This window comes from Globicephala melas, chromosome 6, assembly GCF_963455315.2.
Source record: "Globicephala melas chromosome 6, mGloMel1.2, whole genome shotgun sequence".
In the NCBI taxonomy this organism is placed as follows: domain Eukaryota; kingdom Metazoa; phylum Chordata; class Mammalia; order Artiodactyla; family Delphinidae; genus Globicephala; species Globicephala melas.
In genome coordinates, this window is record NC_083319.1 from 1,437,761 (window position 1) to 1,449,202 (window position 11,442).

Here is an 11,442-nt window from a genome sequence, read left to right on the forward strand (position 1 = left end):
GAGGCAGCAGGGTGAGGCTGCCAGAGAGTGGGCAGGTCCAGACGGGCGAGCGGCAGGCGGAAGGAACAGGGCGTTCTGCTGGGTGTTGCCGTGATGGGGCAGGAGGCTGCAGCCCGCAGAGCAGGAGGGTTGCTGGGCTGGGAGGAGGTGGGAGCTTTCCAAAGAGCTGCGCGGGGACTTTTCATACTTTTAAGGATGAAAACAAAAGCTATGCACAGCTGCAGCTTCTGGAGGGGCGGCTTGTTCTTGACGCTCTCCTCAGACATGACCTTGGCCTGGGTTCAAGGGCAGGGTCCCTGGCCCGCCCAGACTGAGCCAGAGACTGTTGGCTCCCCGGAGAGGAGGGGAGGGGAGGGGATGGTGCGGCTGAGGGCTGGATGCTCCTTCTGGAACCTTCCAAGTGAGAGAAGCGGGGATGGCACGAATGTGTCTACGTAGGAGGGGCTTCGCACACGCTCCCCAGGGCCCACGGCCCCCTCTCCGGCACGTCTGGAGGTTAATTCCCCCGCCTCCCCCCCCCCGCCTCCCCCCCCCGCCCCCCGCCTCCCCTCCCCCACCGCCCCAGTACTTTCGCCACCTCGCAAGGAGAGGCCAGGATGGTGCCCGGCGGTTAGCGGCCGCCCACAGCAGTGCATTCCGAGCCTTTAAAGAGGCTTCCAGGGGCTAGAGGGCTCGCTCACCCCCGCGCAGGTGTGCTGGTGTGCAAACCTCTGCGAGGATGAGGGCTGTGCTGCTGGCCGCCCTTCTGGCTTTGGTCTTGGTGCCCAGGGCCCGGGCCGTGTGGCTGGGGAGGCTGGACCCTCGGCAGGTGACAGCCCTCTTGTGCCAGCACACGCCTTGGGGCCGCACGGCCTCTGGGCTCCCCCAGTGCCAGCCCAGACCACGGGGGCTGTGGGTGGATGGGCTAGCCTGCGTCAGGGCCCCCAGATCAAGAGGATGGGCCGGGGCTGGAGGGACAGGCCCCCTCACCCGTTCCTCCTCCATCAGCTCCTGGGGTCCTGGTACATTCTCGCCGTGGCCTCGGGCGAGAAGGACTTTGTGGTGGACAAGGCCACGAAGAACATCGAGGGGGTCATGCTGACCCTCACGCCAGAGAACACTCTGAAGGTGCTGTCCTCCCGGAGCCGGTGCGTGGGGCTGGGGTCTGGACGGCGGGCCCCGCCCTCCCCTCCCCCTCCCCCCCCCCCCCCCCCCCCCCCCGCGCTGGGCTCTGCTCTGAGAGCCACCCTCTGCCTGGCATCTGGGCTCTGCATCCCTGGACTCCTGGCTGGGGCGCCCCTGGGTGGGGCTCACGCCTTCTCCACCAGGGCCGGGCACAGCTTCTGACCTGCCCGCCTGCTGTCCCAGGCCCTTGGGTAGCTCGGCGGGGTCTCTGGTCAGCAGGAGAGGCCTCTCCTTTGCTTAAGGCCCTCCTGAGCTGCTACTTAAGGTGGGTCCGTGCATCTGTGGCTGGGAGCCCCTGGTTCTGTCGGAAAATGAATCCCCCAGAAGACGTGGTCACTGAGGCCGTTTATCAGACAGGACTTGTGGAGTCAGGCTGAGCCTCGGCCGCTTTTGGCCAGTGGAGCAGACCCCATGCACGCCTTGGGGCAAGGGATGCTGGAAGGAGGGGCCGTGCTTCTGGGGGACCTTGCTGCCTGGGGGGAGCCAGGCAGGGGGCGGGGGCATGGCGTGCTGGGGGAGGTGTCGTTCTAGCGTCCCCGTCTTTCACGTGGGGAGGCCAGGCAGTCACCAGCTGGTGGCGCACCATGGGCATTTCCACCCTGAATCTGGAGCCCCTGCGCGGCCTGAACAGCCACGCAGACCCCGGCCTGAGAGGGGAACTTTCTCCCCTGCTCCCCGAGGCGCGCTCACTGCCTTCAGGAGATGGTGGGGCTGCCGTCCACCTGGGCCAGCCAGGCCGAGGATGCGCAAGGACCGAGGAGGTCTGTGCTGGGGCGGGGGCCCCTCTGAGTTGGGTGAACACGGGGTCGCATGCGGCGTGGGTGGCAGCCCCAAAGCCACATGGCTCGGTGAGTCCTGATGAGGCTGGTGGGAAAACAATCTGCATATGGAAACCTGGCCTCTGGAGAGCCCTGGGCTGTGGAACAGCCGTGGACGGGGAGAGGACCACGGCAATCGCAGGGGAGGGGGGTCTCCGACGCTCTTGCTGGAACCTGCTTGCGGTTGGGGCTGGTGAGTGGCCTTGCTCTGAGTCCCGTCAAGGTGCCTCTGTCTGAGGACCTCGGCCAGCCCGTCTGCAGGACTCACACTCAGACCAGGGCTTACAGGACAGGCAAGCAGCCGTTTCATTTTGTTATGTAATGTGAACTTCATTTGCCGGATTTTGAATAGGAAACACATTTGCGTGTTTCAAAAAATCAGAGTGCCCTGGGAATTCCCTGGCGGTCCAGGGGTTGGCACTCAGCGCTTTCACTGCCGAGGGCATGGGTTCGCTCCCTGGTTGGGGAACTAAGATTTTGTAAGCCACGTGGCACAGCCAAAAGAAAAATCAGAATCCCCAGGGGTGGAAAGCAGGGGTCTTTCCCCCCCCACCTCAGCCAGTGGCCCCCTCCCCACAGGTGGCCCACGGTTTTGATCTGCTGCAGCTCCTCAGGGACGTTCAGGCACACGCAAGCACACGCGCGTCATTTAAACACGAGGGCCAAATACCGTTCCGTGTCAGTCCCTGGGGTCTCTGCCCTCTTTTTTTAAAAAATAAATTTATTTATTTTATTTTTGGCTGTGTTGGGTCTTCGTCGCAGTGCACGGGCTTCTCATTGTGGTGGCTTCTCTAGTTGCAGAGCATAGGCTCCAGGCGCACAGGCTTCAGTACTTGCAGTTCGCAGGCTCCGTAGTTGTGGCTCACGGGCTTAGTTGCTCCGCGGCATGTGGGATCTTCCCGGATCAGTGCTCAAACCCGTGTCCTCTGCATTGGCAGGCAGATTCTTAACCACTGCGCCACCAGGGAATCTGCCCTCTTTTGAAACATTTAAAATTTTATTCTCTTTTGTCTTTATAGGCGACAAACTTCCCCACGTTAGTTTTTGCTTCTTTCTCTGATCACGAGGGAGTGAGACGTCTCGGTACCTGTTCCTTCTGTGTTTCCTTCCCAGCCCAGCGTCTGTTCATATCTTTTGCATACTTTTCCCTCGGGCGGGTCATTATTGACTTGCAAGAACCCTTAAGTATAGGGAGTTTTAGCCACTGTCTGCGATAAAGTTAGATGCGAATATATTTCCCATTTTGTCGTTTTTCTTATACCACCGAGAAGCTGTCGATAGGAAGGGCTCTTTTAGTTTCTGTGCAGGTGTAAACACCTGGCTTCTCTCAGGGCTTCTGGGTTTTGTGTTCAGAAGCCTTTCTGTCTCCCTGGAGCTAAGAGGGCCTCTGACCGGCTCAGGGCTGAGCCTGGGGATGCACGAGCTGGGACCGTCGCTGAAGGGGCCAGTCGCCCAGCCCCACTCACCCAGTGGTTCCTCTTCCTCCACTGACTGAGACGCTACCTTGTCTCGCGCGAACCTCCTCTGCTTTTTGCTTTATTTTCGGGCTTTCTATTCTGTTCCCTTGATTTGTCTATTTCTGTGCCAAGTCCCATTGTTTTCCCTCTTTGGGCCCCACAATACGCCTTGTCAGTTTACTGGCTTGTTTTTGCTGGTTACACTTCCTTTTAGGCTGTTCCTTGCTATTCCTGTGTCTTGCACGGAACTGGGCCGGGAGCTGGTCTTGCTGCACTTACAGAAGTGGGTCTGCTCATTTTGCGGACTGGAGGCTTAGGGAATTTGGCCCCTTTTGGTGTTGAGTCTCTTTATTCAAAACTGCAGACCTGGGGCTTCCCTGGTGGCACAGTGGTAAGGATCCGCCTGCCGATGCAGGGGACACGGGTTCGAGTCCTGGTCCAGGAAAAGCCCATGTGCCGCGGAGCAACTAAGCCCGTGGGCCACAACTACTGAGCCTGCGCTCTAGAGCCTGCGAGCCACAACTACTGAGCCCGCGAGCCACAACTACTGAAGCCCGCACGCCTAGAGCCCGTGCTCGGCAACAAGAGAAGCCACTGCAGTGAGAAGCCTGCGCGCCACAACAAAGAGTAGCCCCCACTTGACGCAACTAGAGAAAGCCCGTGCGCAGCAACGAAGACCCAGTGCAGCCAAAAATTAAAAAAAAAAAAAAAATTAATTAATTAACAACAACGACAACAAAACACAGCTGCAGACGCCCTGTTTGTCTCACGCTCCTTTGCTGCCCTGAGCAGCAAGAAAAAACTTCTAAGTTTTCTCCGTGTGGTTCTGGCAGAGCGGGTCTCTGGGGAGGTGACGGAGCAGATGCGCATTCTGCAGGTGCCGAGCTGGCCCATTTCCCTGACGGGTTCGCTTTGGTCAAGAGCAGGGTTTCTGGCTAACTTGGGCCACCGAGGGGGAGGCGGAATCCCCTCTGCAGCCACGCTGGCCCCTGGCCGGGTCTGGGTGGCCAAACCTGTCTTCTCTCGTCCTGCATACGGACCCTGGGTGATGACAGACCCTTTTCCTTTCCAGGCGGGAGAGATGCCACCTGCATGCTGTGGAACTGACGAAACAAAATTCCAGATGGGTGTTCAGGAATCCCTGTAAGGGTGCCGGCCACGGTGGTCCGGATTCCGGGCAGGCTCCCTTTCCCTGACCGTGATCGGGGCCGGGTCCTGCCCCTGGCAGCCCTGGGCCCCCTGCACCTGCAGGCAGGGTCAGCACGCAGGAGGGGAAGGGGAGGGGGCGACTCCACCCCAGGTTTCAGTGGCGTTCTCGCCCGGGAAGTGAAAGGTCCTCATTTTGTCAGAGGTTTGGCGCCAGTCCTGAGGACAGAGGACTCGACTGTGTCAGGCAGGCTCAGCTGGGACCCCAGGCCTCCCGCTGTACTGTGTGGGGGCAGGGCGGCTGGCACTCTTACCCCGTGGGGACAGGATCGCGGGAGGGCACCCCGGGATGAGCTGGGACTCACCTGCTGTCCATCAGCCACCGCAAGCCTCTGTGTGCCGGAGCCGGCTGGGGGTCAGGGACCAGGGGGACAGAGCTGGGAGGCTCTCGGCCAGCTGGGGGGCCCCCCACGAGGTCTGACCCCACCCCGGCGGCACCTGTCTCCTAGCCCTGGGTGTGCTGGAGTACCGGGTGCTGGCCACCAACTTCAGGGACTATGCCATAGTGCTCACGCAGCTGGAGCTCCAGGACGAGGCCTTCAGCACCGTGGAGCTGTACAGTGAGTGCGGCCGCGGGCGCGGAGGCCTCCCTGCCGTGCGGGGCCTCCGTCCTCCCGGGGTCCCAGCCTTGAAAGAGCCCAGCGGGCTGGCGGCCGCTCCACTCCATCACTCATCCCTGCATGAAATCCCCACCGGGGCCCCAAGCCTTCCTTCCCTGTCGCCCCCTCCCCGCACTTGTCCTCTGTGGGAGACGTGACCCTGCCTGGAGGGAGGGACGGGGTGGGAGCTGCATGTGGTAAAGGGCCTTGGGGTCAGAAGAGCGCAGGGTCCCAGGTGTCTGTCTGGTTCCTGCTGCGGACCCCCTGCTCGCCCCCGTCCCCCAGCCTGGGTCTCAGGGGGCACCTCCCCTGCAGGCCGGACGGAGCTGGCCAGCCAGAAGGCCATGGGCCTCTTCACCAAGTGGAGCAAGGGCCTGGGCTTCTCGTCCCAGCAGCAGGCCACGCTGCAGAAGGACCGTGAGTGTCACCGAGCCTGACGCCACCGTGTGCTGAGGGGCACGGACCGTGGGGCCATTTGCTGGCTTCGGCTGCGCTCGGGGACCCTCCAGGCCTCAGGGCTGGCAGGGCTCGGGGGTCTTCAAGGAGTCACCTAGTCCCCCCCCCAAGTCAGACCTGTGGGGACGGGGGGGGCGGGGGGGGCTGTGTGCAGGGGCCGGCAGGGCCCCAGGTGCTCTGCGGCCACGGTCTGTCTCAGGCACCCGGCTGGGCAGGGAGACCCGCCCCGTCCTCACTGCCGTCTCGCTTTCCTCCCCCAGTCACCTGTGCACGCAAGGCCTTCCAGGTAAGCGGCCTTCCCGAGCGTCCCTGAGCTCCTGTGTGGTGGGTGGAGTCTGGGGGCCCTGGGGCCCCTCCATCCCAGTGGCTGTACCGCCGCCATGCAGGGCTGGGGGCTTGGGGGAGCTGATGCCTCTCCGGGCGAGCCCAGGGTCCCCCAATGTTCCTCATGGTTTTCAGTGAATGCTGCAGCCCCCAGGGGACCGGAGGAGGCTGGCCAGACGCTACCCTCCCTGCTCAGCCTCCCAGGAGCTGGGCTTTGGGCCGGCTGCTCTCAGGGGCTCTCGACGCAGATTCCAATAAAGCGGCTCCACAAACCTGTGCCATGCCTCTCGCCTGTGTGCGCGCAGGGCCTGGGCTGGGGGCAGCCAGAGGAGCCCACAGGGAGCTGCCTGTGTGCGCACGGTGCCTGGGCTGGGGGCAGCCGGAGGAGCCCACAGGGAGCTGCCTGTGTGCGCGCAGGGCCTGGGCTGGGGGCAGCCGGAGGAGCCCACAGGGAGGTGCCTGTGTGCGCGCGGGGCCTGGGCTGGGGGCAGCCGGAGGAGCCCACAGGGAGCTGCCTGTGTGTGCGCGGGGCCTGGGCTGGGGGCAGCCGGAGGAGCCCTCAGGGAGCTGCTTGTGTGCGCGCGGGGCCTGGGCTGGGGGCAGCCGGAGGAGCCCACAGGGAGCTGCCTCCTCGGGCCCTGGGCTGAGAGCAGCCAGAAGAACCCACAGGGAGCTGCCTCCTCGGGCCGGGTGGCTGCAGGGAGAGGCGGATGGGCAGGGTGGGCTTGTCAAGGGCTGAGCACAGAGCACAGAGCCAGCCTGGCACGAGAGTGCGGGCCTGCGGCCCCGTCCCTCCCCAGCGGCCCTCTGGCCCAGAGGTGGAAGCTGGGCTGCAGGCGGCTGCTCCTCCCACAGGGCTCACGGCAGGCGGGGCTCCAGGCAGGCAGGAGGCTGGTCCGCTCAGTTTGGAGGACGACCCTGTGATCTGGATGAAGAGTGGGCAGGGCGCTGGGCTGGGATGCCCAGGGTGTGAAAGATTGGCTTTTCCTGGCTGGAGCTCTTGGATGGGGGGTGGGGGCAGGGACCCCAGAGGGCTCGAACCTGTCGGTCCTCCTGTGTCCTGAAGTCCTGGCAGAGCACAAGCCGTCAGGGGAGGTGGGCTGGGAGCAGGGTGGGGACTGCCTCTCACTTGAGGTGAGGTCAGGTGCACACAGGCTGCCACCCTCTTCACACACACGCATGTGCACATGTGCGAACACGTCAGTACCTTCTAAGGGCATCGAGAAGGCAGCCCCCGCGTCAGCGCCGGCACCATCTGAGCCCCGTCTTCACGTCCTTCACTTTCGTCCCTGTTAGGTGACTCAATGACACGTTCCGACCTTTGCCTCTCTCCCTGGGGGGCTAGGACAGGAGGCCCAGGAGCCTCCCTGCCAGGTGCAATGGCTCTAGGGGACATATGGTGACCGGAGGCCCAGGAGTTGACCTGGGGAACATCATGGTCTCCATCTTTGGGGCATCCCGGGACAGCAGCTGTGCCGCTCCAAGGGCCAAGGGTAGGGCTGGCCCTCCGTGCGGGGAGGGAGGGCCCCAAGCTCCCTCCCTGCCATTGGCCCACCAGGCTGGCTTGCGGCTGCAGGCTGGCCGGACACCCACGCAGGGCTGGTGGGCTGGGACATTTAAGCGTGGCGTCCAGCGGGCAGCTGGGAGGAGGGCCAGGATGGGGCCAGGCTGGCTGTTGCCCATGCTGGTCCTGGTGCTGGAGCTGCCTGGGGGGTCCCTGGCACAGAAGCAGCTCCCCAGGGAGCCCCACAACCTCAACTGGGACAAGGTGAGTCTCGTGCCCCAGCCCACCGGCCGGGCGCTGGGGCCAGGGTGGGCAGGGGCAGCAGGAAGAGGGGTCCCTGGAAGTCTTCGCAGAGCCACCGGAATCCGCTGGACGGGCTTTCAGAGGGCTCCGGCACAGGCTTCTGTTGGCCCTGTGGGGCAGCCCACGGCCTCTTTTGGGGACAGGCTGGGGCTTCAAAACTCAGCTGACGGCCGTGGGCCACATGCCAGGAGCCCCGAGGAGGGGCCGTAGCAGAGGCCCCAGACAGGCACAGCCTGAGGTGGCCCGGAGGTGCCAGGTGGGCAGAGGGGAGGCAGCACGAGCAGGACACGTCCTGGAATAATGAGGCCTCTGGCTGGGTGGAAGTTTCCTGTGGGGGCGGCCATGGGCACAGGCCGAGGAGACTGGGAGGGGCTCTGTTTCAGGGAGAGCAGTGGGATGGGGTGCGGGGGCCAGCTGGGAGGGAAGGGGCCCCCACGAGGCCCATGTGGGCAGGAAGCTCTGACACCCGGTGCCCAGGGCCCTGCCTGATGCCGCTCCGGGCCCTAGAGCAGCCGGGCATGTGCATCCTCAGCCTGGGGTGGCAGCGGGGGCCCCGAGGCAGGAGCCGTGCCATCCTGTGGGTGTTGGACATGCTCTGGGCCTCAGGCTAGGGTCCCCTGTCCTGTGGGTTCTCTGGGACCTGGGGTGGGGGCCGAACCCGTGTGGCAGCCCAGACCCTGTGCCCCCAGCACCCTCTCTACAGTTTTCAGGGTTCTGGTACATTGTTGCCATCGCCTCTGACACCCAGGGGTTGTTGCCGGCCAGAGACAAGAGGAAGCTGGGGGCATCTTTAGTGAAGGTTCACAACATGGGCCAGCTGAGGGTGGTCCTCGTCCTTAACCGGTGAGTGGACCAGGGCAGGGGTCCCAGCACATCCTCTGCAGACCCCTGAGCCCAGGGAGGGGAAAGGGAGCGGGGGGTGGGGGCGGGGACCAGGCCCGAGCGTCAGTCTGGAAATCCCACAAGGACTGTCCCCGAAACCCCAATACCCATCACCCTCTGCCCCTAAAACTCAAACGGCTGCTTTTGGGAGAGGCTCCCACAGTGCACCAGGGGCCCAGCGGGCACAGGGTGTTCGGAGTGTTTCCCCTGAGCTGTGGGACCGGTCCGGGTCCACGCTGGAAAGTCCCAGGGTGGCAGAGCCCAGAAGGGACTCACAGCCCGCCTCCCCCCAGGTCACAGGGGTGCAAGGCACACTCGCTGATCCTGCGGAAAGACAGAAAGAGGGCTGTGTTCAGGAACACCTGTGCGTAACCGCTGGGCCCTCGGGAGAGCAAGGGGAGGGGTGTCCAGGGCTTCCTGGCCACCAGGACCCAGGCTTGGGCTACCGACCGCACTGGCCCCAGCTGTCCTCCTCTGAGAACATGGGCCGGTGGGGATGAACGCCCAGGACACGCGGTCAGGCCACCGTGGCCCAGAGCCGACGTGGCAGGCGTGTGCCCGGGGGCCTGGGTGGAGGGGACTCTGTGGCCCTTCCAGACACCCCCGCCGTGCAGGCGGAAGGGGTCAGGGGGTCGGGGCCCACCGTCCAGGCGCGAGCAGCCGACTCTGTGCTTCTCTTCCCGTCCAGTGAAGGGGGTGGCGGGCTTCCACGTTCTGACCTCTGACTACAAGGACAGCGTGGTCTACCTGCGCCTGGGCCGGGCGGGCCAGGCCACCAAGACCCTGCTTCTCCTCAGTGAGTCCAGTGGCCGGGTGTGTGGGGCAGCGAGTGGGGGCCGAGCGGGCATCGTGCTGGACACCCAGACCAGCGGCCACACGATGGGCACTCACCCCTCAGTCCAGGGCGCCAGCCTGTGGGGTCTGGTGGTTTGCAGACGGCCGCCTTCTCGCTGTGTCCTCGCACAGGGCTTGGGGCGTTGCTCTGGTCTCGTCCTCTTCCCGTAAGGGCATCAGCTCCATCGTGAGGGCCCCACGCTCACGACCTCAGCTTCCCCGATCACCTCCCAAGGCCTCCTATGACCACCCAGTTGGGGACTCAACACGTGAATTTCGGGGACACACACACGTAGCCCACAGTGGCCGGTCATGGCCCGTGGGGTGCGGCCTGGCAGGAGGGGTGACGTGGGGAGGTAGGGCTGGCCGAGGATGTGAGCAGAGGGAGGGAGGGAGGGAAGGAAGGAGGGAGGGAGGAGGGAGGGAGGGAGGGAGGAAGGGAGGGAGGGAGGGAAGGAGGGAGGGAGGGAGGGAGGGAAGGAGGGAGGGAGGGAGGGAAGGAAGGAGGGAGGGAGGAGGGAGGGAGGGAGGGAGGGAAGGAGGGAGGGAGGGAGGGAGGGAGGGCAGAGCGCGGGACCCTTTGCTTGGAGACCATGCGGGAGGGTCTGGGAGGGGCCCCCAGGGGCGAGTGGGGAGGCCATTGCAGAGGGGGGTCAGAAAGGCAGAGGCCGGGAGGGGCGGGCTGTCCATGTGGAGGCAGAGGCCCCCAGGCTGACAGCAGGATTGGGGGGCAGGAGGTGAACCAGGAAGAGGTTCTGCCCCGGGTTGGGTGGGTGGTACAGAGAGGGCGGGAGGGGGTGCTGGGGCGTCTCCGTCAGGGTGGACCCGTCCAGGGATGCAGCGGGAGGGGCAGCGGCCAGACTGGCCAGAAGGAACTGGAGGGCCCTGCGTGGTGACCCTGCATGGTGACCCCACCTCCCAAGGCTCTCTGGGGACCTGCCCTGGCCGACGCTTCCTGTCACCCACCAGTAGCCGCCTGCCCCTGAGCGCACGCACCTTGCTTGTCTGTCCCAAAGCCTACGGGCGTTCCGGGGCTGAGGGGCAGGTGCCACATCGCACGGCTGATGACGCGGCTCTGCTTCCCCACTGCAGGCAGGCAGAGCACGGCCAGCTTCCTGAGTATGAGAAAGTTCATAGACGTGTGTGAGGCTTTGGAGCTCGCCCGCAGTGTGACAGTTCTCCCGAAAGATGGTAAAGTGCGGCCGCGAGCGCTCGGGCAGCACCGCTCCCGGCCCCGTGCCCATCCCGCTGGGGTGCTGACTCCTGTGGGGGACAGAGAGGTGGAGCGGTGACAAGGGCACTTGTTAAAGATCTAAAGCCACCGTGAATGCACGGCCACGTGTGCGAGCCCACGGCACCCAGAACACAAATGCTGCCTTGGCCAGGTCTCTGCCGTGTGGCTGGGGGCCGGGGCTGCATGGCTTTGCCCTCTGCGGTGCCCGAGGCCCCCGGGAGAGCCAGTCCCCCACCCCCTCACTGCCTCTTTCCTCTCCCGCAGCTTCCTGTGCACACACCATCCTGCCGTGAGAGTGAGCTGCCACCCACCTGCTCTTCCCTTTGAGGCTCGACTTGTGGTCCACCTAGACCGCAGGAGTGTTGTTCCAAATTGCAGGCTTTCACATCCAACTGGTTGTGGAGTGGTGTTTGGGGACCCCAGGCCTCTGAGGATGTGGAACCTGGGGCCCGTGGCTGTAGCCCAGCAGGGTCCTTTACGATCACTGAGGGATGGGGTGAGGGGCACATGCTGACCGGGCGGGGGATGCGAAGCCAGGCCCCTTTGGCCTGTGTCCTCTGGATTACGCGGCAAAAAGGTGCGACTGGGCCTTTTCTGCTACAAAATAGACCACGGGTCCCATGTAATGTGCCACGTGCTTTCTCTGCAGTGAGTCTCTGCC

General features: G+C 64.4%; 2 protein-coding genes across 2 annotated transcripts; both read left to right on the top strand.

Moving 5' to 3' along the window:
• The first annotated feature begins 718 nt into the window (after positions 1 to 718).
• LCN6 (lipocalin 6) lies at positions 719 to 7,332 on the top strand. The gene is made up of 7 exons (XM_060300557.1): positions 719 to 808; positions 988 to 1,127; positions 4,512 to 4,582; positions 5,095 to 5,205; positions 5,560 to 5,661; positions 5,961 to 5,986; positions 7,321 to 7,332. Exons 1-7 carry the CDS (start codon positions 719 to 721, stop codon positions 7,330 to 7,332), a joined length of 552 nt encoding a protein of 183 aa, XP_060156540.1.
• Positions 7,333 to 7,681: 349 nt separating this feature from the next.
• LCN10 (lipocalin 10) lies at positions 7,682 to 11,074 on the top strand. Its single transcript, XM_070045688.1, has 6 exons — positions 7,682 to 7,792; positions 8,535 to 8,674; positions 9,007 to 9,077; positions 9,402 to 9,509; positions 10,640 to 10,738; positions 11,046 to 11,074. The coding sequence occupies exons 1-6, from the start codon at positions 7,682 to 7,684 to the stop codon at positions 11,072 to 11,074; spliced, it is 558 nt and encodes a 185-aa protein (XP_069901789.1).
• The last annotated feature ends 368 nt before the right edge of the window (positions 11,075 to 11,442 follow it).